Genomic DNA, 27,500 nt, shown 5'->3' with positions numbered 1-27,500 from the left:
ACTACGAGGGCATCGAATGGGTCTTACAAATTGTGAGTTCAAACATATTATTTCTTATTTTTTTCACGTTTAATATGTTTTTTGCTATTTTTATTTTGACAGTACCACATAAGATATATTTTAATTGCTGATGTGGGTTGATTGATTTGTAAATGTGCCAGAAAATAGCCCGTTTTGTACACTGTTGATGTGATTTCTCCAGAAATGGTCATGTGGTGACGTAAATGATGGTATTTTGAGAGGTAATCTTTGAAGTCGGACATCACTAAAGGCCTAGGTGGGAAACGCACGGCCCGCCACTGAATCATACTATATATGAATAATAGAAATAGAAGCAACAGTAGTAACCAAAAAAATGGTAGATGATCACCATTTCCTTTTAATAAGTGAATAAAACTAATGAACACATGTTGGACAATGAAGATGGAACTGTTTGTTTTTATTGGCATCAGATAATATTGAAAAAAATAATACATTCAGCAAATACTCTGATTTAATTTAACTACTGAACTATTTTTTTTTTTTGCATTTGAAGTGGAATATTTTGGTCACTTTTAATTAATTATAAGATGAATCGTCGACATTGGGTTACCGTTAAAGGTGACCCATGGACGCAAATATTTGGGCCTTTTCTCAAATGATGATTATGTTTTTCTGTGCATGTTTTAATTAACGAGGCGTTGTTCCTCGGGTCTAATAGGTACATTTGAGTATTTCCCCATTAAGTTTCAACAGGTAATTTTTCAAACTGCAATTAATCCACCGAGCTCGACGGAATGACCGCAAAGAGCGGGGAGGACGAAAGTAGTCAGGAGGGACAAATGATGAGAAATATTTGCGGGTGGGAAAAATTAAATCCAAACCAACCTCACAAAATGCATGAAATGACCGCCACGTATTATTACTGCGTTGTGTGGCGTAATGTGGTGTAATTGTGCTGCAACCACAGAATCGATGTCAATAGAAAGTCCATTAGGATCCGCTATTAAGGTGGAGATGAAATAATTGATTTCACAGTGTAACACAATGGCCGACCAATGCAGCTCTGCTTAGCAAATTACTATCTGGATGAATTCACGGATAAAAAGCTTCTAGAAATAAAAAAAAAGGACTGCTGGAATATACATAGGCTGGCCTCATGCTTTGTTCTGTGGTTACATGTGCACAATGCAAACTAGTTATGTGCACACAGTGGAATAATACACGTCAATACGCTAAATTTGCCACAAGTCTGTTGTTGTGTTTCGACTGAGTATGACTGCAAAATTATATCACTACATTTAATTTATAATCACCTTTCAAAAAACTATGTTTTTAATTGCTTCTCCACTTTCGCTTCTGTACTGAAATACTGCAACTTATTGACTACCATACACATGTAATGTACTTTGAATGAGGCAATTAATTCTTAGCTTTCTTTCTACAAACCCCGTTTCCAAATGAGTTGGGAAATGGTGTTAGATTTAAATATAAACAGAATACAATGATTTGCAAATCCTTTTCAACCCATATTCAGTTGAATGCACTACAAAGACAAGATATTTGATGTTCCAACTTATAAACTTTATCTTTTTTTTTGCAAATAATAATTAACTTAGAATTCCATGGCTGCAACACATGACAAAGTAATTGGGAAAGGGTATGTTCACCATTGTGTTACATCACCTTTTCTTTTGACAACACTCAATAAAAGTTTGTGAACTGAGGAAACTAATTGTTGAAGCTTCGAAAGTGGAATTCTTTCCCATTCTGGTTTTATGTAGAGCTTCAGTCGGTTCAACAGTCCGGGGTCTCTGCTGTCGTATTTTACTCTTCATAATATACGTCACACATTCGATGGGAGACAGGTCTAGACTGCAGGCGGGGCAGGAAAGTACCCGCACTCTATTTTTAACGAAGCCACGCTGTTGTAACACATGCTGAATGTGGCTTGGCAATATCTTGCTGAAATAAGCAGGGGCGTCCATGAAAAAAAAGGCGCTTAGATTGCAGCATATGTTGTTCCAAAACCTGTATGTACCTTTCAGCATTAATGGTGCCTTCACAGATGTGTAAGTTACCCATGCCTTGGGCACTAATGCACCCCCATACCATCACAGATGCTAGCTTTTGGCTTTGCGTCAATAACAGTCTGGATGGTTCGCTTCCCCTTTGTTCTGGATGACATAATGTCGAATATTTCCAAAAACAATTTGAAATGTGGACTCGTCAGACCACAAAACACTTTTCCACTTTGCTTCAGTCCATGTGGTGATATCCTTTAGAGATTGATGCCGGTTTTTGATACAGTGCCGTCTGAGGGATCGAAGGTCACGGTCATTCAATGTTGGTTTCCGGCCATGCCGCTTACGTGGAGTGATTTCTCCAGATTCTCTGAACCTTTTGACCGTAGATGTTGAAATCCCTAAATTTCTTGCAATTGCACTTTGAGAAAGATTGTTCTTAAACTGTTTGACTATTTGCTCATGTAGTTGTGGACAAAGGAGTGTACCTCACCCCATCCTTTCTGGTGAAAGACTGAGCATTTTTAGGAAAGCTGCTTTTATACCCAATCACGGCACCCACCTGTTCCCAATTAGCCTGCACACCTGTGGGATGTTCCAAATAAGTGTTTGATGAGCATTCCTCAACTTTATCAGTATTTATTGCCACCTTTCCTAACTTCTTTGTCACGCGTTGCTGGCATCAAATTCTAAAGTTAATGATTATTTGCAAAATTGTTCACTTTGAACATCAAATATGTTGTTTTTGTAGCATATTCAACTGAATATGGGTTGAAAATTATTTGCAAATAATTTTATTCTGTTTATATTTACATTTTAACACAATTTCCCAACTCATATGAAAATGGGGTTTGTATATTAGGGTTAAGTATATTCAAACTGCCAACATGATAAGCTGCCCCTGCTCCTGGTACCGTATATATTTTCCAAACCTTTACACTGATTCATACCCTCGACTGTGCATTCTTTGGGCAGCAGTGTTGCAAGAAAGCATATTAATCTACAGAGCCATGGCCTGGAAAAAAAAAAAAACGACTGATGAATGGCAGTGTAACGTGCATGAACCCTCCAATACATTATATAAGTCAAATTCAGAATGAAATGTAATTTGAGCCAAACAAATGCCAAGGGTGCAACTTCTAACAAAACTGGAGTTTTTGCTAGGGGATCATTTAGTTCGGTACCATACGGTTTCTCGGGCTGCAACGATTAATTGATCAAATTGATTAGAAAAAATCTTTGATTTTTATCCCGTTGCCTTGATTAATCGTTTATTAAGCTAACTTTACTACGGTCCGTTATATTATCAAAAGGTTCAGAGAATCTGGCGAAATCACTGCACGTAAGCTGCAAGGCTGAATACCAACATTAAATGCCTGTGACCTTTGATCCCTCAGGCGGTATTGCATCTTTATTAAATGAATAAAAACGTATAAAATACGGAATGCACGGAGTGCCTGGAAATTCAAATACGCTTCCGCACAACCGTTGCAATAGAGTGCAGTGGTCTGTGTGTTGGAAAACAGCATGGATTTTTTTTTTAGAGATGTCCGATAATGGCTTTTTGCCGACATCCGATATTGTCCAACTCTTAATTACTGATTCCGATATCAACCGATACCGATATATACAGTCGTGGAATTAATACATTACTGAGCCTAATTTTGTTGTGATGCCCCGCTGGATGCATTAAACCAGGGGTGCCCATTACGTCGATCGCAAGCTACCAGTCGACCGCGGGGGGTGTGTCAGTCGATCTCGAGCCAGGCTTTTAAAAAAATAGACCTAAAAATTAGTGATCATCAATCTTCACCAAGACGTCACTTAAATGACATTCACGGTACCGGAGGGTCTTGTGAGATGACGCCGGCTGCTGCAAGATCATTATTATTAAAATATGACCGAGAAGAAGGCAAGAAACACTTTTTATTTCAACAGACTCTCGCGCCGTACCTTCCGTCAAAACTCTAAAGGCCGACTGCACATTTCCTATCTTCACAACAAAAGCCCTGCTTCATGCTGCCTGCGCTAACTAAATACAGAGTCTCGGAAAACTGGCGTGCACAAGCGATCCCTCAGAAAGCTGGCGTACACATCACTTGTGCACGCCAGCTTTCCGAGACTTTTATTTTGTTTGCGCAGGCAGCATGAAGCAGGGCTTTTATTGTGAAGATAGGAAATGTGCAGTCGGCCTTTAGAGTTTTGACGGAAGGGACGACGCGAAAGTCTGTTGAAATAAAAAGTGTTTCTCGCCTTCCTCTCTGTCATTTTTTCATAATAATGAACTGGCAGCAACCAGCGTCATCTCACAAGACCCTCGGGTGCCGTGAATGTCAATCAAGCAAGCTACGGAATTTGCCGCCAATGTTTTTCTTGTAAAGTGTATGGAAGCTGGATGAATTAGATGCCAAAAACCAACCACTTTCATGTGGTATTGTACAGAAAGGACAACTTTTTTTCTCCTCCATTTGAAAATGTGGGCGTTATCATCATTACTGTCTGATTCCAATTAATGCAAGTCATCAGAATCAGGTAATACACCAACTTATATTCTTGTCTTCGTGAAAGAAAGACATCTATATGTGTTACACATGCTTGTATTATCATTAAACACATTTAACTTGTTTACAAAAATGTCTCCTTCATAAATAAGTAAATATAAATGATATATATAAATGAGGTAGATCCCCTCGAGTTGGTCAATTGAAAAGTAGCTCGCCAGCAGAAAAAGTGTGGGCACCCCTGCATTAAACAATGTAACAAGGTTTTCCAAAATAAATAAACTCAAGTTATGGGAAAAAAATGCCAACAAGGCACTGCCATATTTATTATTGAAGTCACAAACTGCATTATCTTTTGTTAACATGCCTCAAAACAGCAGTTTGGAATTTGGGACATTCTCTCCCTGAGAGAGCATGAGGAGGTTGAGGTGGGCGGGGCCAGGTTTTGCTGTTAGTGCCGCAAGGGGTTCTGGGTATTTGTTCTGTTGTGTTTATGTTGTGTTACGGTGCGGATGTTCTCCCGAAATGTGTTTGTCATTCTTGTTATGGGTTCACAGTGTGGCGCATACTTGTAAAATTGTTAAAGTTATTTATATGGCCACCCCTCAGTGTGACCTGTATGGCTGTTGACCAAGTATGCGTTGCATTCTCTTTTGTGTGTGAAAAGTCGTAGATATTATGTGACTGGGCCGGCACACAAAGGCAGTGCCTTTAAGGTTTATTGGCAATCTTCTCCCTACCACCGTGTACACAGCAGCGTTTTACAAAGTCAGAAATGTTACTCTTTGAAACTGATACTGATAATTTTTAAACGGATACCGATCATTTCCGATATTACATTTTATAGCATTTATCGGGCGATAATATCAGCAGCCTGATATTATCGGACATCTATTTTTCTTTTTTTTTTTTACATATATTATATAGCGCAGTCCGATACAACACAAGGTTCAATATAACCCGACCATGCGGTGGACCCCAAATGTTCGCCCATTTTCATTGCAGGCTTTTTACAATGGAGACAATCGTGTTGTTTTTCACTAAATTCTCATGTATTTACAAACTTACACAGTAAATATTTATGAAAATCTTCAGAAATAAGGAATGAAAAAAAAAACAACTAAATAAAAATAACAAAACTATCGATCCTGTGTTGTCCCAACCTATTGGTGGATGGTAAAATTTTGCCTAATACTACTTCCATAAACAGGAGGTACCAGGATAATGCATGTATTGTGAAATCTTTTTCTTCATTCGACTTGATTTAGGGATCATTTTATTGTATTCCTTTGAAAAGAAAAGGTAAGAAATAAGGATTATTATATAATGCACTCTCGGGAAGAACGCGATCAGTATTTTATTGACCCCATGTTAACTGTGTTGTATCAAACTTTGAATGTATATTATTAAAAGTGCAATTTTCAATGTAGATTAAAAGAATGCAGGTTTTTTTTAGCAAGCGGGAAAAGTGTTGTTTATTTCAATTAATTTCCCTAAAATAAGCACTTTTATTTATTCATTTATTTTCAACCTTTATTTACCCAGGAAAGTCCCATTGAGACTAAGACTCAACCAAAAGGGTCCTGTGCATTCACACACCAGTGTAGATGCCACTGGGAGAAAGGTGGGTGAAGTGTCTTGCCCAAGACACAACGTCCGTGACTAGAATGGCGAAAGCTGGAATCAAATTTGGAACCCCCACTTGATTACTACAGACCAGGGGTCGGATATCTTTACCACTCAGAGAGCCATTTTGACCTGTTTCACAAAATAAAGAAGACAATGGGAGTCACAAAACTCTTTTGAAATTTATAATGAAATAACAGCATAAAGAGTTTTTTTTTTATTGCTTTGTGCTATGTGTAAACCAAGGGTCTTAGACACCCGGCCCGCGACTTTTTCATGATTTACACTTGACAGCATTACACTTGTCAGCCCACGACTTTTTCATGATTTCCGCTTGACAGCATTACACTTGTCAACCCTCCCAAATTTTCTGGGAGATTCCCAAATTCTCAAAACACCCATTCTCGCTAATATCTGCTAATGGTCACTCAGATAACAATAATAAGGGCGTGCTATGAATCCACTGCCTTTGACGCATTCTACAACATTCTACGCATTCTATTCAAACAGCTTGCAAGCCCAGTAACATGTTGTATGTGGCTTCCGCAGATATACGCACAGGACTGTAAGGCATAATTGTTCAACAGCCACACAGGTTACACTGAAGGTTGTGATATAAACAACTTTAACACTCTTACTAATATGCGCCACACTGTGAACTCACAACAAACAAGAATGACAAACACATTTCGGGAGAACATCGGCACTGTAACACATAAACGCAACATAACAATTACCCAGAATCCTTTGCATCTATGTCTAATCCTGACTATATTATACACCCCGCTAGCGCCAACACCCCAAACCCCCCCGTGTGTCGGTTGAGGTGGGCGGGGGTGTATAATATAGTCAGGAATAGTCATGGATGCAAAGGATTCTGGGTAATTGTTATGTTGCGTTTATGTTGTGTTACTGTGAGGATGTTTGCCAAAATGTGTTTGTCATTCTTGTTTGGTGTGGGTTCACAGTGTGGTGAATATTGGTAAAGTGTTAAAGTTGTTTATATCACAACCTTCAGTGTAACCTGTATGGCTGTTGACCAAGTATGCCTTACAATCTCGTGCGAGTGACGATAGAAGCAGCGGCGATTATGCACCTGAGCCACATCAGAGTGGCCAAAGAGCCGCATGCGGCTCCGGAGCCGCGGCTTGCCGACCCCTGCTATAGACTGCTTGATTAGCAAAATAATTGATAGCTGTTTGCCACATTAAAAGTGAACGACAAGAAATATTTTCTCACGTCAAGCTTCTACACCATAAAAAATATACTGTAGCTATAGCAATACTGCCAAGGAGAATTAATTAATTTAATTGACTAAAAATAAAGAATACTTTTAACACCGTTTAAACTTTTACTGCTGTACTCGTCTACATCGTTGTACTTGCCTACTTAAAAAAAAAAAACACATTAATAACAGAAACCGGAGATTGAGAACATTTTGGAACGCCCAGTTTTAACTCCAAAATCTAAAATATTGCATAGTATGTGTTTTGGTAGCATCTTCATTCTAAATCATGTTATTTCTGCCCAGAATTTGAAGTAAATATCAAATATGTCTGCCAGGTACATGGTTGCAGGTTGGAGAATAAAATGCATTTTTTTTTCAAAATTATGGGTATATGAGGAAAGTATAGTCCTGTCAAGTCTGATTGACCAGCCAGAATGGGATTGACCAAGCGAGAGGTTATATTTGACATATTTTACAAAACCCAAAACCAGTAAAGTTGGCAAGTTGTGTAAATTGTAAATAGAAACAGAATACAATGATTTGTAAAACCTTTCCAAATTATTTTCAATTGAATAGAATGCAAAGCCAAAATACTTAAAATTCTAACTGGTAAACTTAGTTATAATTTTTTTGTGAATATTAGCTCATTTAGAATTCGATGCCTTTAACATTTTTCAAAAAAGCAGGCACAAGTGGCAAAAAAAGACTGAGAAAGTTGAGGAATGCGCATCAAAAACTTATTTGGAACATCTCACAGGTGAAAAGGCTAATTGAAAACAGGTGGGTGCCATGATTGGGTATAAAAAGCAGCTTCCATGAAATGCTCAGTCATTCACAAACAAGGATGGGGCGAGGGTCACCACTTTGTGAACAAATGCATGAGCAAATTGTCAAACAGTTTAATAACAACATTTCTCAATGAGGAATTTAGAGATTTCACCATCTACGGTCCGTAGGTTTAGAGAATCTAGCAAAATCAAAGCATGTAAGCGGCAAGGCTGAAAACCAACATTGAATGCCTGTGACCTTCAATCCCTCAGTTAGTAATGCATCAAAAAGTGACATCAGTGTGTAAAGGATATCACCACATGGGCTCATATTACCACATTAGAAAACCACTGTATAGTTGTTACAGTAGTAGCCAACTGTAACAGTTGGCTACTACGTCTGCAAATGCAAGATAAAACTCTACTATGGAAAACGAAAGCCATTTATCAACAACACCCAGAAACACCACCATCGTCACTGGGACCGAGCTCATCTAAGATGGACTGATGCAAAGTGGAATGTGGTCTGACGAGTCCACATTTCAAATTGTTTTTTGGAAACTGTGGATGTCGTTTCCCCAGGACCAAAGAGGAAAATAACTGTCTGGACTGTTATAGGCGCAAAGTTCAAAAGCCAGCATCTGTGATGGTATGGGGGTGCATTAGTGCCCAAGGCATGGGTAACTTACACATCTGTGAAGGCACCATTAATGCTGAAAGGTCCATACAGGTTTTGGAGAAACATATGTTGCCATCCAAGCAAGGTCTTTTTCATGGACGCCCCTGCTTATTTCAGCAAGACAATGCCAAGCCACATTCTGCTCATCTTACAACAACGTGGTTTGGTAGTAAAAATGCGCGGGTACTGGACTGACCTGCCTGTAGTCAAGACCTGTCTCCCATTGAAAATGTGTGGCGCAATATGAAGCCTAAAATACGACAACGGAGACCCCGGACTGTTGAACAACTTAAGCTGTACATCAAGCAAGAATTCCACCGGAAAATCTTCAAAAATTGGCTTCCCCAGTTCCCAAATGTTTACTGAGTGTTGTTAAAAGGAAAGGACATGTAACACAGTGGTGAAAATGCCCCTGTGCCAACTTTTTTGCAATGTGTTGCTGCCATTAAATTCTAAGTTAAATATTTTTTTGCCCCAAAAAAATAAGTTTCCCAGTTCAAACATTAAGTATCTTGGCTTTGCAGTCTATTCAATTGAATATAAGTTGAAAAGGATTAGCAAATCATTGCATTCTCTTTTTATTTATTTTACGTGCTAACTTCACTGGTTTTGGGGTTTGTACTTTGGATGTCAGGCTATTCTTAAAATAAAGAATCCCAGTGGCCTTGTAGAGATACAAGATTAGAGGCTAATATCTAATTATGCCTTAATATGCTTTAATGCATATTTAATGACAGCAGGGATGAGAGGTAAAGATCGAGGGAGACCAATAGGGAGGATGTGGCACATCGATTTTGAAGTGGGGTCAGGATCGCTGCTGCATACTGAAGACGATTGTTGTTGAAATGATCGCACATACAGTGGGGCAAAAAAGTATTTAGTCAGCCACCGATTATGCAAGTTCTCCCACCTAAAATGATGACAGAGGTCTGTAATTTTCATCATTGGTACATTTCAACTGTGAGAGACAGAATGTGAAAAAAAAATCCAGGAATTCACATTGTAGGAATTTTAAATAATTCATTTGTAAATTATGGTGGAAAATAAGTATTTGGTCAACCATTCAAAGCTCTCACTGATGGAAGGAGGTTTTGGCTCAAAATCTCACGATACATGGCCCCATTCATTCTTTCCTTAACATGGATCAATCGTCCTGTCGCCTTAGCAGAAAAACAACCCCAAAGCATGATGTTTCCACCCCCATGCTTCACAGTAGTTATGGTGTTCTTAGGATGCAACTCAGTATTCTTCTTCCTCCAAACACGACGAGTTGAGTTTATACCAAAATGGATACATGGATGATACAGCAGAGGATTGGGAGAATGGCATGTACTCAGATGAAACCAAAATAAAACTTTTTGGTATTAACTCAACTTGTCGTGTTTGAGGAAGAAGAATACTGAGTTGCATCCCAAGAACACCATACCTACTTTGAAGCATGGGGGTGGAAACATCATGCTTTGGGGCTGTTTTTCTGCTAAGGGGACAGGACGATTGATCCGTGTTAAGGAAAGAATGAATGGGGCCATGTATCGTGAGATTTTGAGCCAAAACCTCCTTCCATCAGTGAGAGATATGAATGGTTGACCAAATACTTATTTTCCACCATAATTCACAAATAAATTATCTAAAATTACTACAATGTGAATTCCTGGATTATTTTTTCACATTCTGTCTCTCACAGTTGAAGTGTACCTATAATGAAAATTACAGACCTCTGTCATTATTTTAAGTGGGAGAACTTGCAAAATCGGTGGCTGACTAAATACTTTTTGGCCCCACTGTATGTAGTCGTTCACGGCTCAAGTGGTCATAATCATAATCATGTGATTGTAGCATTCATCTTTCTGCACATTTTTCATTAGTTTTCTAATCGGAACCGATCCAAAATGCATATTATACTTCAAAGACTGAATGCAATGGAAAGTATGTCCAATTAGTAGTGTTCTGCTAATTAACACCGCACATAGCATCATCTTGTGTTTGCTAGTATGGAATGGTGTGTGTGTGTGTGTGTGTGTGTGTACTGTTCTGAATGTGGCCATGCTTATGTATAACAACCATTGTGTAAATTCATTACACCCGAATAAGAAGCCGGGGCCATTAATATACTGTTGTGCTGCTTGGCTACAATCTTTAAATGTATTCTCATGAGGGAGGAGTACAAAAATAAGCTTTATTTCAACATTTATACACAGCAAATTGTCTGCCGTGTGGACTTTTCCAATCAAAACAATGCACCCTCACAAATTCATCTTTTTTTTTTTTTTTTAAATACTTTATCTATGAACCGTATCACAACAATGCGTATGGTTCAACTTCCGAAGCTGACGGCGAGTCATTTCTGTTACAGCTCACACCACAAACATCCATCCATCCATTTTCTAACGCTTGACCCTTTTGGGGTGGCGGGGGGGTGCTGGAAAGTTTTGTTTCGCAATATTATGCAAAAGCAACTTTTCTTACCTTCTGGTACCTGCAGCTCTGTATTTGGGATCTGCAAAAGTCCTGAAAATTGGTGCCTTTGTAGTCCCTGCCTTTTGTATGAAAAAACACCTGACTAAACCCGCTCATCGGTAGTGCGCCTTAAAATCCAGTGCGCCCTATGGTCTGGAAAATACAGTACTCGTAAATTAAGATGCTGATGAGTTAAAATGCTGTTTGGCAACCTTCTCACAGTCACATTTTTCAAAGCAAAACATAAGGACAACGCTGGCTAGCCTATGTTAATTACCCTTAGTGGTTTAACAGAACACATTTTCTTGACAATCGTCTATAACAGAGGTCGGCAACCTTTACCACTCAAAGAGCCATTTGAGCCGTTTCACAAAATAACGAAGACAAACAATTCTCGCAAATATCAGCTGATGGCCACCCGGATAACAATAATAAGGGCATGCTATGAAACTATTGACTTTGACGCCTTCTACAACATGTACAAAATACTTGTCAGTCCAGCAACAGGTTGTATGTGGCTTCCGTAGATACACGTACACGACTGCAAGGCATACTGGGTGATACAGGTTACACTGAAGGTTGTGATATAAACAACTTTAACACTCTTACTAATATGCACCACACTGTGAACCCACAACATACAAGAATGACAAACACATTTCGCGAGAACATCCTCACAGTAACACAACATCAACGCAACACAACAAATACCCAGAATCCTTTGCTTCCATGACTAGTCCTCATACACCCCGCTCACACAAAACCCCGCTAACCCCCCTCCCGACCCCCTCCATGCGCCGGTTGAGGTGGGCGGGGTTGGTTGCACGGGGTTGTATAATATAGTCAGGAAGAGTCATGTATGCAAAGGATTGTGGGTATTTGTTGTATTGCGTTTATGTTGTGTTACTGTGAGGATGTTCTCCCGAAATGTGTTTGTCATTTTTGTTTGGTGTGGGTTCACAGTGTGGTGCGTATTAGGAAGAGTGTAAAGTTGTTTATATCACAACCTTCAGTGTAACCTGTATCACCCAGTATGCGTTGCAATCTCGTACATGTGACGATAGAAGCGGCGAAATGCATGCGTCCGGTCGGCACGCAGATAACATTGCGTAAAGGTGGGTGCGATGACAAGTTGTAGAGGATGTTAAAAGTAAAGCCATCACGGCCCGCCATCAATGTAGTAGTCCGAGTGAAACTCGGAGAACTTTGACCCAGGGTGATGTCCAAAAGAGGCACCGAAATCCGGAATCCCCCAGTTATAGTCTGGGGGATCAGCGATTATGCAGCTGAGCCACATCAGAGTTGCCAAAGAGCCGCGGGTTGCCGACCCCTGGTCTATAAGTTCACAAACACAAAGTGTATGTTATAAAAGTTTTTACCGGCCCGTATAAAATTATTGGTGTTTACGGAGATCACAACTCCCGGTCTAGTCACACCTTCTCATTCAATGGGTTTTCTTTATTTTCATGACTATTTACATTGTAGATTGTCACTGAAGGCATCAAAACTATGAATGAACACATGTGGAGTTATGTACTTCACAAAAAAAAGTGAAATAACTGAAAACATATTACAAACATTCTAGTTTCTTCAAAATAGCCACCCTTTGCTCTGATTACTGCTTTGCACACTCTTGGCATTCTCTTAAGTGACAATCTACAATGTAAATAGTCATGAAAATCAAGACTTGAATGAGACGGTGTGTCCAAACTGTTGGCCTGTACTGTATATTTAACGACAGCTAATGCTAACAAGATATATACTTTGTGAAATACGTTGGAAAGTTGGCGCCCTCTTGGTATCTGTGTAACTGTTGCAAACAGCCCCTTTAAAAAGGTACCACTGTATTTTCATTCCATCCATCCATCCATTTTCTACCGCTTATTCCCTTTGGGATCGCGGGGGATGGTGGTGCCTATCTCAGCTACAATCTAGTTTTAATTAGAACTGCACAGTACTCTGACTATGAGCTCTAAATAAATGCTTTTACTGCCATCTAGATGTCTACTGTTAAGTCTCTGTCATATAAAATGAGTAAAACATCAATACAGCATTTTTTTTTGTTGCAATTTTTGTTACAATCCAGTGCTTTTTGAGGTTGATGTGAACTTAAAACATTGATAAAATCCATCCATCCATCCATCCAGTTTCAACCGCTTGTCCCTTTTGTCAATAACTACAGTTGGTCGCTACATCTGTAAGTGCACGTTAAAACTCTACTCTGCAAACCAAAGCCCATTTATCAACAACACCCAGAAACGCTGCCGGCTTTGCTGGGCCACAGCTCATCTAAGATGGACTGATGCAAAGCGGAAAAGTGTTCTGTGGTCTGACAAGTCCACATTTCAAATTGTTTTTGGAAACTGTGGACGTTGTGTCTACCGGAAGAAAGAGGAAACTAACCATCTGGATTGTTATAGGCGCACAGTTCAAACGCCAGCATCTGTGATGGTATGGGGGTGTATTAATGCCCAAGGCACGGGTATCTTACACATCTGTGAAGGCACCATAAATGCTGAATGGTCCATACAGGTTTTGGAGCAACATGTTGTCATCCAAGCAGCGTTATCATGGACGCCCCTGTTTAATTCAGCAAGACAATGCCAAGGCACGTGTTACAACAGCGTGGCTTCGTAAAAAAAGAGTGCGGGTACTTTCCTGGCCCGCCTGCAGTCCAGACATGTCTCCCATCGAAAATGTGTGGCGCATTATGAAGCGTAAAATATGACAGCTGAGACCCCGGACTGCTGAACACTTGAAGCTCTACATAAAACAAGAATGGGAAAGAATTCCATTTTCAAAGCTTCAACAATTAGTTTCCTCAGATCCCAAATGTTTATTGAGTGTTGTTAAAAGAAAAGGTGATGTAACACAGTGGTGAACATGCCCTTTCCCAACTACTTTGGCACGTGTTGCAGCCATGAAATTCTAATTATTATTTGCAAAAAAAAAAAAGTTTATGAGTTTGAACATCAAATATGTTGTCTTTGTAGCAAATTCAACTGAATATGGGTTGAAAAGGATTTGCAAATCATTGTATTCCGTTTATATTATATTATATTATATATATGCTCACTGCTCCTTTCACCTCCCAGGGGGTGATCAAGGGTGAAGGGTCAAATGCAGAGAATAATTTTGCCAAACTGAGTGTGTGTGTGTGTGTGTGTGTGTGTGTGTGTGTGTGTGTGTGTGTGTGTGTGTGTGTGTGTGACTATCATTGGTACTTTAACTTTAAAAGTGTTTTCATATGTTTTTCACCTACTCTGTTGCCTAGTGGTTAGAGTGTCCGCCCCGAGATCGGTAGGTTGCGAGTTGAAACCATACCAAAGACTATAAACATAGGAACCATTACTTCCCTACTTGGCACGCAGCATCAACGGTTGGAATTGGGGGTTAACTCACCATAAATGATTCTCGGGCTAGGCCACCGCTGCTGCTCACTGCTCCCCTCACCTCCCAGGGGGTGATCAAGGGTGATGGGTCAAATGCAGATAATAAGTTTGCCAAACCCAGTGTGTGTGTGACAATCATTGGTACTTTAACTTTAACTTTAAAAGTGTTTTCATATGTTTTTCACCGACTCAGTGGTTATAGTGTCTGCCCCGAGATCGGTAGGTTGCGAGTTGTAACCCCGGCCGAGACATAGCAAAGACTATAAAAATGGAAGCCATTACCTCCCTTCTTGGCACTCAACATCAGGGGTTGGAATTGGGGGTCAAATGCAGAGAATAATTTTGACAATGATTGGTACTTTAACGTAAACTTTAAAAGTGTTTTCATATGTTATTCACCTACTCTGTTGCCTAGTGGTTCAAGTGTCCGCCCTGAGATCGGTAGGTTGCGAGTTGAAACCCTGGCCGAGTCATACCAAAGACTATAAAAATGGAAGCCATTACTTCCCTTCTTGGCACTCAACATCAAGGGTTGGAATTGGGGGTTCAATCACCAAAATGATTTCCGGGCGCGGCCACAGCTGCTGCTCACTGCTCCCTTCACCTCCAAAGGTTGTGATCAAGGGTGATGGGTCAAATGCAGAGAATGATTCTGCCAAACTGAGTGTGTATGTGTATGTGACAATGATTGGTACTTTAACTTTAACTTTAAAAGTGTTTTCATATGTTTTTCACCTACCCAGTTGCCTAGTGGTTAGAGTGTCCGCCCTGAGATCGGTAGGTTGCGAGTTGAAACCCCGGCTGAGTCATACCAAAGACTATACAAATAGAAGCCATCACCTCCACGCTTGGCACTCAACATAAAGGTTTGGAATTGGGGGTTATATATATATATATTTATATATATAGATAGATATATACTGTATACACATGTATACACACAAATAAATGATAGATATATGTGTATGTATACATGTGTATAGATGTGTATATGTAAATACGTGTATGTATATTTGTGTATATATACACATGTATACATATATATACAAATACACATGTTTATATATATATATATATATCTATATATATAGATATATATATATATATATATATATATTTATATATATATATATATATATATATATATAGATATATATAGATGTATATATATATATATAAAATATACATATACTGCTCACTGCTCTTTTCACCTCCCAGGGGGTGATCAAGGGTGATGGGTCAAATGCAGAGAATAATTTTGCCAAACTGTGTGTGTGTGACAATGATTGGTACCTTAACTTTAACTTTAAAAGTGTTTTCATATGTTTTTCACCTACTCAGTTGCCTAGTGGTTAGAGTGTCCACTCTGAGATCGGTAGGTTGCGAGTTCGTCATACCAAAGACTATAAAAACGTAAGCCATCACCTCCATGTTTGCCACTCAACATCAAGGGTTGGAATTGGGGGTTAAATCACCAAAAATTATTCCCGGGCGCGGCCACCGCTGCTGCTCACTGCACCCCTCACTTCCCAGGGGGTGAACAAGGGTGATGGGTCAAATGCAGAGAATAATTTTGCCACACCTAGTGTGTGAGTGACTATCATTGGTACTTTAACATGAACTTTTTTGTCATACGATCCTGCAATTTGTTTAAATGACTTTGCAACAATAAGCATGCATTTCAAATACGCTATGCAGATACCGCTTTAAGCCTAATTAAACACACAAATAAATACATTTAACAAATCCCTGCAGGCTGGATGGAGGCCAACAGGCACAGCAAGATTCACACTATCACACCATTTGGTGGTAAATGCTAAATACCACTCAGCGTAGCGTGTATAATAGCGAAAATGCATGAATCATCCCGCCGCTCTTCCTGACCTTGCGGGCGATTTTACCCTGTCAAAGCGCGGCTGAACCAAAGAGGCTCTTGACGGCAACAAACAAACATATTAGCATGATCAGTCGCGCTCCAAGAGGTGTAGTGCATGGCAATTAACAGTCGTCTGTTGCCACCGGGACTTAAGTGTTGTTCCACAGCGGGGTGACCGTGAGGATCTTTGTTATGGAACTGATTGACGTGGCCAAGTGTTGACACTTTTGACGGAGGGAATGAGGCTCCAGGTGGTATGGACGAGAGATGCAAAGACAAACTGGCATGTTTTGGTTGAGAACTCTCTTCAGCGAGATGAACAGGCGTGTTCTAACCTAGACCGTACTTGCTAACCCTCCCGAATTTCCCGGGAGACTCCCGAATTTCAGTGCCGGGACAACCATTTTCCCGAATTTCTCCCCATTTCCACCCAGGCAACAATATTGGGGGCGTGCCTTAAAGGCACTGCCTTTGCGTGCCGGCCCAGTCACATAATATCTACGGCTTTTCACGCACACAAGTGAATGCAAGGCATATTTGGTCACCAGCCATACAGGTCACACTGAGGGTGGCCACATAAACAACTTTAACACTGTTACAAATAAGGGCCACACTGTGAATCCACAGCAAACAAGAATGACAAACACATTTCGGGAGAACATCCGCACCGTAACACAACATAAACACAAGGGAACAAATACCCAGGATCCCTTGCAGCACTAACTCTTCTGGGATGGTACAATATACACCCTCCGCTACCCCCTCCCTCCCCACACCTCAACCCCGCCCACCTCAACCTCCTCATGCTCTCTCAGGGAGAGCATGTCCCAAATTCAAAGCTGCTGTTTTTAAGCATGTTAAAAAAAATAATGCACTTTGTGACTTCAATAATAAATATGGCAGTGCGTGTTGGCATTTTTTTCCATAACTTGAGTTGTTTTATTTTGAAAAACCTTGTTACATTGTTTAATGCATCCAGCGGGGCATCACAAAAGAATTAGGCATAATAATGTGTTAATTCCATGACTGTATATATCGGTTTATCGGAATCGGTAATTAAGAATTGGACAATATCGGTTATCGAGAAAAACGCCATTATCGGACATTTTTAATGAATTTGCCTGTGAATTTTTTTTTTTTTTTTTTTTTTTTTTTTTTACGTAAAGAGTAAAACAAATCTGTGGATTTTACCAATGTTTTTACAGAAATAACTGGCAGCTTTGTTGCTAGACTTTTACTGTAAAATATGTGGTGTTTTTAAAATTAATATTTATTTTTACAACATATAAATAGAAATACAGTACCGCTGCTTAATTTCATTTTGGCAACTCAGCTGCCAGTTGTTTACCATAATAAAATGTGGTACCATAAAATCCTTAACTGTGGATTTTACAGTAAAAAAAAAAAAAAAAGAAATTGACAGCTCAATCGACGGAATTTTATTGTAAAAAAAAGTAACATTGGTAATTTTTTTTCAACTTACGCTAATATGCTGTAAATAAAGGAATAAAAGACATGACCAACTTCAGACCCAGTAACCCTTCGGCTGACGGCGACGCCTCTCGAGCGGGGGAGTTAAACAGCTTCTTCGCCCGATTTGAGAGAAAAACACCTGCAGCCGTCACAACAGTTCCACCCAACACCCACAGCAGCTGCATCCTTATACTGGAGGAGCATGAGGTGAGACACACGCTGAAGGCAGTGAACCCGAGGAAGGCTACGGGCCCAGATGGAGTCCCGGGACAGGTACTAAGAGACTGTGCAGACCAACTGGCCGGAGTATTTACGAAGATCTTCACCCAGTCCCTCTCCCAGGCCGTCATCCCATCATGCCTGAAGACTTCCACAATAATCCCGGTGCCGAAGAAGAACTCTGTCAGATGTCTGAATGACTACCGTCCAGTTGCACTTACACCTATAGCTATGAAGTGCTTCGAGAAGCTGGTACGGACCCATATCACCTCAGTCCTCCCTCCCGAGCTTGACCCACACCAGTTTGCCTACAGAGCCAACAGGTCCACAGAGGACGCCATCGCCACAGCCCTACACTCCTCCCTGGGTCACCTGGAGACGGGGGGAAGCTACGTGCGGCTGCTTTTTGTGGATTATAGCTCGGCATTTAACACAATTATTCCTGATAGACTGGTGTCCAAACTGTCAGACCTGGGTCTCTCGAACTCCATCTGCATGTGGATTAAGGACTTCTTATCCAAGCGCCCCCAGAGGGTGCAGTTGGGTCGCCACATGTCATCAAGCCTGCACCTCAGTACCGGCTCTCCACAAGGCTGCGTGCTGAGCCCCCTTCTCTACTCCATCTACACATACGACTGCACACCTGCCCACTCCAGCAACTCCATCATCAAATTTGCGGATGACACCACCGTAGTGGGGCTCATCTCGGAGGGAGACGAGGCTGCATATCGGGATGAGGTGGAGAAGCTGTCGGATTGGTGCAAAGTCAACAACCTGGCCCTGAACACCTCCAAGACCAAGGAGCTGGTCATAGACTTCAGGAGGAAAAAAACGGACATCCTGCCCCTGATCATCAGTGGTGACTGTGTGGAGAGGGTCTCCGACTTCCGCTCCCTGGGAGTCCACCTGGCCAACGACCTATCCTGGAGCACCAACACCACGGCTACCATCAAGAAGGCACACCAGAGACTGCACTTCCTGAGAATACTCAGGAACAACCACCTCTCACAGGAACTGCTGGTGTCCTTCTACCGGTGCTCCATTGAGACCATCCTGACCTACTGCATCTGCGTGTGGTTCAGCAGCTGCACGGCCGCAGAGAGAACGGCGCTCCAGAGAGTCATAAAGACCGCCCAGAAGTTAATCGGATGCCCCCTCCCCTCCCTGGCTGACCTGTACAGCTCCCGCTGTCTCAGGAAAGCACAGAGCAATCCTGAAAGACCCATTCCACCCCGGGCACAGCCACCTGGAACTGCTACCCTCAGGCAGACGCTACAGGGTGCTAAAAGCGAGCACCAATAGACTAAAAAATAGCTTTTACCCAAGAGCCATAGTAGCACTAAACAGGCACTGAGTGTCCATATGTCCATCATGTCCTCATGTGTAATGTTTAAATGTTTTTCTATTTTTTTGGACTACAATGTGAAATAATGTTTTATGTATGTATACATAGATACATCTGTCATCTCTATCTTTTTTTTTTAATTTATTTTTTATTTATTTATTCATCCATCCATCCATTTTCTACCGCTTATTCCCTTTCGGGGTCGCGGGGGGCGCTGGCGCCTATCTCAGCTATTTTTTTTAATTTATACTACCATATTGTATATGCACCTTAGGAGGAGCTGCTCCAATTTCGTTGTTCTTTGAACCTGTTCATTGCAATAATGACAATAAAACTCTATTCTATTCTATTCTATTCTAAAAAAGCTTCCTAAATTTTACAGTAAAATCTATTGGCCATTTTTTATAGTGTACAATTTGATGGATAACTTGCTTCGAAATCCTAAGTTAAGCAGATATTTAAGTATTGTTTTGGAGTTTGACCAAAAAAGTTAGATAATATTTGTTGCGATATTGATCACTATTTTGTGTTCCCTCTCAAACTACAAAATTAACCATAATATCTTTAGCAAGAAAATAAGAAAGTAAAGAAAGAAAATATAAGGTATTTTATTGACTCTTATTATTTCCAGATCTGACCCGCGGTCCTTGACTTTGACACCTGTGGACTACTCGACTAATCAATAGCTGCAATCCGAAACATTATAAATAATAAAACATACTTCTATATGCTTCATCATTTTGTCTGAACTTTGTCTGTGAGGGCCACACCGCAGTCATGGCTGCCATTAGAGGGCTGCTTGTAACAGGAAATTATTAATGAATTTGCCTATGAATTCAAATATTATTTTTTTTTAACATAAAGAGTAAACCAAATCTGTGGATTTTACCACTGATTTTTTACAGAAAAAAACTGGCAGCTTCGTTGCTAGACTTTTCCTGTAAAATATATGGTGTTTATTTTATTATTATTATTTTTACAAATTATAAATAGAAATACAGTACCGCTGTTTAATTTTATTTTGGCAACTCAGCTGCCAGTTTTTTACCATAATAAAATGTGGTACCATAAAATCATCAAATGCGGATTTTACAGTAAAAAATACAAAAAATGACAGCACATTGGGCAAAATTTTACCGTAAAAAACAAACATTGGTCGTTTTTTTTCAACTTACACTAATTTGCTGTAAACACAAACCTCCCTAAATGTTACAGTAAAATCTATCAGTAATTTTTATAGTGTCCAATGTGATGGATAACTTGCTTCAAAATCATAAGTTAAGTAGATATTTAAGTATTTTTGGGGGATTCTGACCAAAAACGTTAGATAATGTAACATTTGTTGCAATATGGGACACTATTTTTTGTTTGCGGTCAAACTACAATCCATCCATCCATCTATTTTATACCGCGTATTCCCTTTTGGGGTCACGGGGGGCGCTGGCGCCTATCTGAGCTACAATCGGGCGGAAGGCGGGTACACCTTGGACAAGTCGCCACCTCATCGCAGGGCAAACTAGAAAAAAAACATTATACCTTATGAAGAAAATAAGAACGTAAAGAAAGTATAAGGTATTTTATTGACACATTATTTCCAGGCTTTTGCGGGCCATATGAAATGACGGGAAGGGCCAGATCTGGCCCGCGGGCCTTGACTTTGACACATGTGGACGACTTGACTAATCAATAGCTGCAGCCCGAAACAATATAAATAATAAAACGTTTCTATATGCTTCGTAATTTTTTCAGAATTTTGGTCTGTGAGGGCCAGACCGCAGTCGTGGCAGCCATTAGAGGGCCGCATGTAACAGTAAATAATTTATGAATTTGGCTATGAATTTTAATATTTAAACATTTTTTTTACGTGAAGAGTATAAAAAAATCTGTGGATTTTACCACTGTTTTTACAGAAAAAACTGGCAGCTTATTTGCCGGACTTTTACTGTAAAATATACAGTGTTTTTTGTTTAATTATTATTGTTTTTACAACGTATACATAGAAATACAGTAGCGATGTTTAATTTTAGTTTGGCAACTCAGCTGCCAGTTTTTTACCATAATAAAATGTGGTACCATAAAATCATCCACCGTGGATTTTACAGTAAAAAAAGAAATCAGAAATTGACACATTAGTCGACAATTTTTTACTGTAAAAAAACAAACATTGGTCGTTTTTTTTCAACTTACAGTAATATGCTGTAAAAAATCTATTGGTCATTTTTATAGTGTCCAATGTGATGGATAACTTGCTTCGAAATCATAAATTAAGCAGATATTCAAGTATTGTTTTGGATGTTGACCAAAAAAGTTAAATATAATATTTGTGGCAATATTGGACACAAACTAGAACAAACCTTTAGTGAGAAAACAAGAAAGTAAAAAAAAAAAAATATATATAAGGTATTTTATTGACAAATATTATTTCCAGGCTTTTGCAGGCCATATAAAATGACCTGGAGGGCCAGATATGAGTTTGACACCTGTGGACTACTGGAGTAATCAATAGCTGCAGCCCTAATCATTATGAATAATAAAACATATTTCTATTTCCTTCTGTCTGAACTTTGGTCTGTGCACGTGTCATGGGGTACCTGTGATATCGTGTTGTTTGAAGGAGTCGCTGTAGATCTGATGCTGATTCGGACAGTGTTTCTTCAGCCATTTGCACACGTCCTGTTGGGTCCACAGAGCCACTGGTTTGGACAATTTGACATATCCCGGCTGTCAGAAATAAACAGATTTAAACATATGACATTAGACAACTTCATGTACACTGCAAAAAGTCAGTGTTCAAAAACAAGAAAAAAAATACAAAAATTAGGGGTATTTTATTTGAACTCGGCAAAATTATTTGCCAATAAAACAAGAAAATTCGGCTTGTCAAAAATTTCCAAAACAAGTAAAATTAGCTAACCTCAATGAACCCCAAAATACCTTAAAATAAGTATATTCTCACTAATAAAAAGTGCACTTTTCTTGGTAGAAAATAAAATAGATTTTTTTGCTCAATATGTTGAAAGTATTCTTAAATGAAGTACATGCTAGTGCCATTATCTTGACATAATGATATGTGCTCAATAATTTTTTTTCATGCTGGAAGTAAGAAATTATTCATTTAAACAAGTATTTTTATACTTGTGAGTGTTGATGACACAGCTTTGCAGCAGTTGATATTCTAATTTCAAGCATGTTTTACTCAATATATGTCATCAAATCTCAGCAACAAGCTGTAATATCTTACTGAGATCATTTAGGACCAAAAACCCTTAAAACAAGTAAACACTCTAACATATGGGTGTCAAACTCTGGCCCACGGGCCAGATCTGGCCCGCCGTGTCATTTCATTTGGCCCTTGAGGCAATAATAAATTAACATTAGAGCTGGCCCACCGGTATTATACAGTGGCGGTGCCGCTGTATCACCGCATTCAACGCTAATTCTCATACTTGCCAACCCTCCCGATTTTTCCAGGAGAATCCCGAATTTCAGTGCCTCCCCCGAAAATCTCCCGGGGCAACCATTCTCCCGAATTTCCACCCGGACAACGATATTGGGGGCGTGCCTTAAAGGTACTGCTTTTAGGATCCTCTACAACCTGTCGTCACGTCCGCTTTTCCTCCATACAAACAGCGTGCCGGTCCAGTCACGTAATATATGCGGCTTCTACACCCACACAAGTTAATGCAAGGCATACTTGGTCAACAGCCATACAGGTCACACTGAGGGTGGCCGTATAAACAACTTTAACACTGTTACACCACACTGGGAACCCACACCAAACAAGAATGACAAACACATTTCGGGAGAACATCCGCACCGTAACACATCATTAACACAACAGAACAAATACCCAGACCCCTTGCAGCACTAACTCTTCCGGGACGCTACAATATACACCCCCACTACCAACAAAACTCGATTTTGCATGTCACTATAAAATTATATAAGCCTTGCTTGTTCAATATTGAATGCAACACTTGTTTGGGTCCCTATTAAAAGGTTAAGTTGTTCAACTTTGGCCCGCGGCTTTGTTCAGTTTAGAATTTTGGCCCACTCTGTATTTGAGTTTGACACCCCTGCTCTAACATAATATCTGGTTAGTGAAAAGAATGATCTTATCAGGCAGAAAATAAGCAAATATCACCATTATTTGAGATATTTAATCTCACTTAGATTTCACTTTTTGCAGTGTATCGGTGGTGCTTCTTGTTTGGTCAACTTTTTGCTGACAAAATATACAAAAATAAATGTTTTAGTCGACTCAAAAGTGATTTTTTTTTTTTAGGGCATGCGGTTTAGTACTGTCAGCGCTTCCTAATTAAATCTGCACACAAACATAGCTTCCTTGGTGTAGCTAATAATAAATTATACATTTACTGGTGACATTCTCAACTGCTTACTGATCAAGAATGAATAATAAACTAACCCAATCTTCAGTTAGAAAATAACAACAAAAAGCCAGTAAGTCCAAGTATTGGCCTCAAAATCTCAAATTGAAGAGAGTACGAGACATTAATACCTTTCCCGTGTCGTTACCATCCATTACATCAGGCCAACTCCATTATGCCGCTTCAGAATAAACTGACTGAATTTGGAGCGCTAAGCTATTAAAGAAGTACACACATTCGAAATAAAATGCTTTTGTCAGAACGTGAACTGTAATGCAGCTTACTGCGAGGAATGTTTTCCCATGATGCAAACTGACATGACCGGACATCGGAAGAAGATTGGAAAATTTTTCACTAGCAAAGCACAAACAAAAAGCGCTTACAGTGGAGGAACAAAACTAAGTCATGGGCAGAAACTGTGAACGTGAAACAAAAACACTTACGGTGACGTGAGCAGAGCAGCATGAACTATGAATAAACAAAGCATGATAATGTCATCAGAGTGACGCCAATGTTGCCAGGCCGACTACCTGGCAACTATTGGCTTAAGTAGTCATGTCATGATTGACAAGAGGTGCGTGTGTCCGTACACCAGCAGCAGGTGAAAATCATGACACCATGGCAACCAAAACAAACAAGAGTGCATCAGAAAAGAGGAACTAATGGAGTTCAAAACCGAAAATAACAAAAAACACTACCCAGATCATAGAACATGACAGCTTTGTTGTAAGGTATTGTACTCTTTAGAAACTGAACAGTATAAACAAAGTACAGGCTATTTAAAATCTAACACTAAATCAACGGCAGGTGCGTTGCTTTATTGTGAAAATCTGAGAATATTACACATTATCACTGATTAAAAAAAAAGAAAAATCTACTCGGTTCGCCTTGTTTTGCAGTTCAAAATGACGCACACATTCTATTTATAGCATTATTATTATTTGTAGACATCATCATTGCATGTTCAATGAGGTGGTGACTTGTCCAGGGTGTACGCCGCCTTCCACCTGATTGTAGCTGAGATAGGCACCAGCGCCCTCTGTGACCCCAAAAAGGAATAAGCGGTAAAAAATGGATGGATGGATCATTGCACGTAGTATTTACACAAACAATCCATCCATCCATCCATTTTCTACCGCTTATTCCCTTTCGGGGTCGCGGGGGGCGCTGGCGCCTATCTCAGCTACAATCGGGCGGAAGGCAGGGTACACCCTGGACAAGTCGCCACCTCATCGCAGGGCCAACACAGATAGACAGACAACATTCACACTCACATTCACACACTAGGGCCAATTTAGTGTTGCCAATCAACCTATCCCCAGGTGCATGTCTTTGGAAGTGGGAGGAAGCCGGAGTACCCAGAGGGAACCCACGCATTCACGGGGAGAACATGCAAACTCCACACAGAAAGATCCCAAGCCTGGATTTGAACCCAGGACTGCAGGAACTTCGTATTGTGAGGCAGACGCACTAACCCCTCTGCCACCGTGAAGCCCTACACAAACAATAATGATAATAATAATAATTGGATGGACTGATCTTTTAAACATATGAAGTGTTTGTCACGACGGGGGTTTTCGCAGCTTACTGCGGGATTCGTTCTCCCGGAATGCAGACGGATCACTCTGGACAAGGCGTGCAGGTAGGAACATGATTTATTCCTCAAGAAATCAAAGGAGTACAAAAAAACTGAAAACGAGCCGACAGAACAACGTGCCTGATGGCACTCGCAGCTAGACTATGGACAATGTATACTCACGAAACTATGGCATGAAACAAACAAATCCTACGTAGACAAGGCATGAAGCAATCAATGACGCCAGGCCGACTGACCAGCAAGGGCAGGCTTAAATAATGCCTCTGATTTGTGCTCGGGAAGCAGGTGAGCGTCCCGAACACCAATCAAAGACAGGTGGAAGTAATAAGTAAACATGGTAACACACAGGGGTGCACAAAAACAGGAACTAAGGGTGTCCAAAACAAACAGAACATAACAAAACATGATCCAGACCACGGATCGTGACATTGTTTATATATGCTAAAACTATTGTGCAAAGTTTCAGGATGACAAGTGTTTGTATCTAGCAACTCCGCCTCTCAAAACAGAAGAAGCCAGAAAAAGCTAAATTTATGCAAAGGTTTAAAAAAAAAAATCATTATGTGTTATGAAGATCAAAATTAAGTGTTAAAAAAATATGAAAATAATCAGGGGCGGTTTAGCTCGGTTGGTAGAGTGGCCGTGCCAGCAACTTGAGGGTTGCAGGTTCGATTCCCGCTTCCGCCGTTGTGTCCTTGGGCAAGACACTTTACCCACCTGCTCCCAGTACCACCCACACTGGTTTGAATGTAACTTAGATATTGGGTTTCACTATGTAAAGCGCTTTGAGTCACTAGACAAAAAGCGCTACATAAATATAATTCACTTCACTTCAGGATAAGGCCACTTTGATTCTATTTGTACTATACTAAGGCACACTTATTTAGATTATAATTAGGAAAGATTAATTACGAGGTAACTATTGACAATGCAATTAGTTTCGATTAAATATTTATATCATTTGTCAGTCCTAATAAATATAAATAAATCCATTTTCTAAAGCAATTTGTCATTTGGAGTAGGTTTGTCCCGATACCGATATTTTGGTACCAATACCAAAATGTATTAAGAGACTTTTCTAAATAAAAGGGACCGCAAAAAATGGCATTATTGGCTTTATTTTAACAAAAACAATTGTATGGTACATTAAACACATGTTTCTTATTGCAATGTTGCCCTTAAATAGAATAGTGAACATACAAGACAACTATTATTTTATTAGTAAGTAGGCAAATAAAGGTTCCTAATTTAATTGCTGACATATGCAGTAACATATTGTGTCATTTTCCATTCTATTGTCAAAATTATGAGGGACAAGTGGTAGAAAATTAAATATTAATCTACTTGTTCATTTACTGTTAATATCTGCTTACTCTCTCTTTTAACATGTTCTATCGATATTTCTGTTAAAATTTAATAATCACTTATTCTTCTGTTTGGATACTTTACATTAGTTTCGGATGATACCACACATTTGGGTATTGATCCGATACCAAGTAGTTACAGGATCATACAATGGTCCTATTCAAAGACCTCATGTGTCCAGGGACATATTTCCTGAGTTAAAATATAACATTTTTAAAAAACGAAAAAAGGTTTTGTGATGCTAAAAAAATATGGACGTAAACATAGTAGTATATCGACTACATACGCACCTGTACTTGGTATCATTACAGTAGATGTCAGGTGTAGATCCACAAATGGCGTTTGTTTACATTATGATGCCGGTGAGCTACGGTGTGTAGTGAAGCATGTTTAGCTATTCCTCGTCCTGCAGGGATGATACTTGGAAGAAACTCACTTCATTTGTTGTCATGGAGGCGAGGATTAGTGATTTAGAAATTGATAAAACACAGACTGCGGTTGGACGTTAGCCGCCAGCTACCTGTCTTAAAGCACCTCTTGCTGAGGGCGTTTCAGTGTTATAACTTAACGTTTATCGTTTATTT

General features: G+C 39.8%; 1 protein-coding gene across 8 annotated transcripts in view; it reads right to left on the bottom strand.

Moving 5' to 3' along the window:
- Positions 1-27,500, bottom strand: part of samd12 (sterile alpha motif domain containing 12) — a 360,397-nt gene that overhangs the window by 220,813 nt on the left and 112,084 nt on the right. For all 8 annotated transcript variants that reach the window (XR_009803498.1, XR_009803499.1, XR_009803500.1 and 5 more), the window contains exon 3: positions 22,158-22,287. Coding sequence is in view for 5 of the 8 variants with exons in the window: in XM_061882064.1 (XP_061738048.1) it covers positions 22,158-22,287 (130 nt within the window). In the remaining 3 variants the exon portion in view is untranslated. The remainder of the gene's footprint in view (positions 1-22,157; positions 22,288-27,500) is intronic.

Source organism: Nerophis ophidion, linkage group LG21 (assembly GCF_033978795.1).
Source record: "Nerophis ophidion isolate RoL-2023_Sa linkage group LG21, RoL_Noph_v1.0, whole genome shotgun sequence".
Lineage (NCBI taxonomy): Eukaryota > Metazoa > Chordata > Actinopteri > Syngnathiformes > Syngnathidae > Nerophis > Nerophis ophidion.
This window is presented reverse-complemented; position numbering and strand designations above follow the sequence as displayed.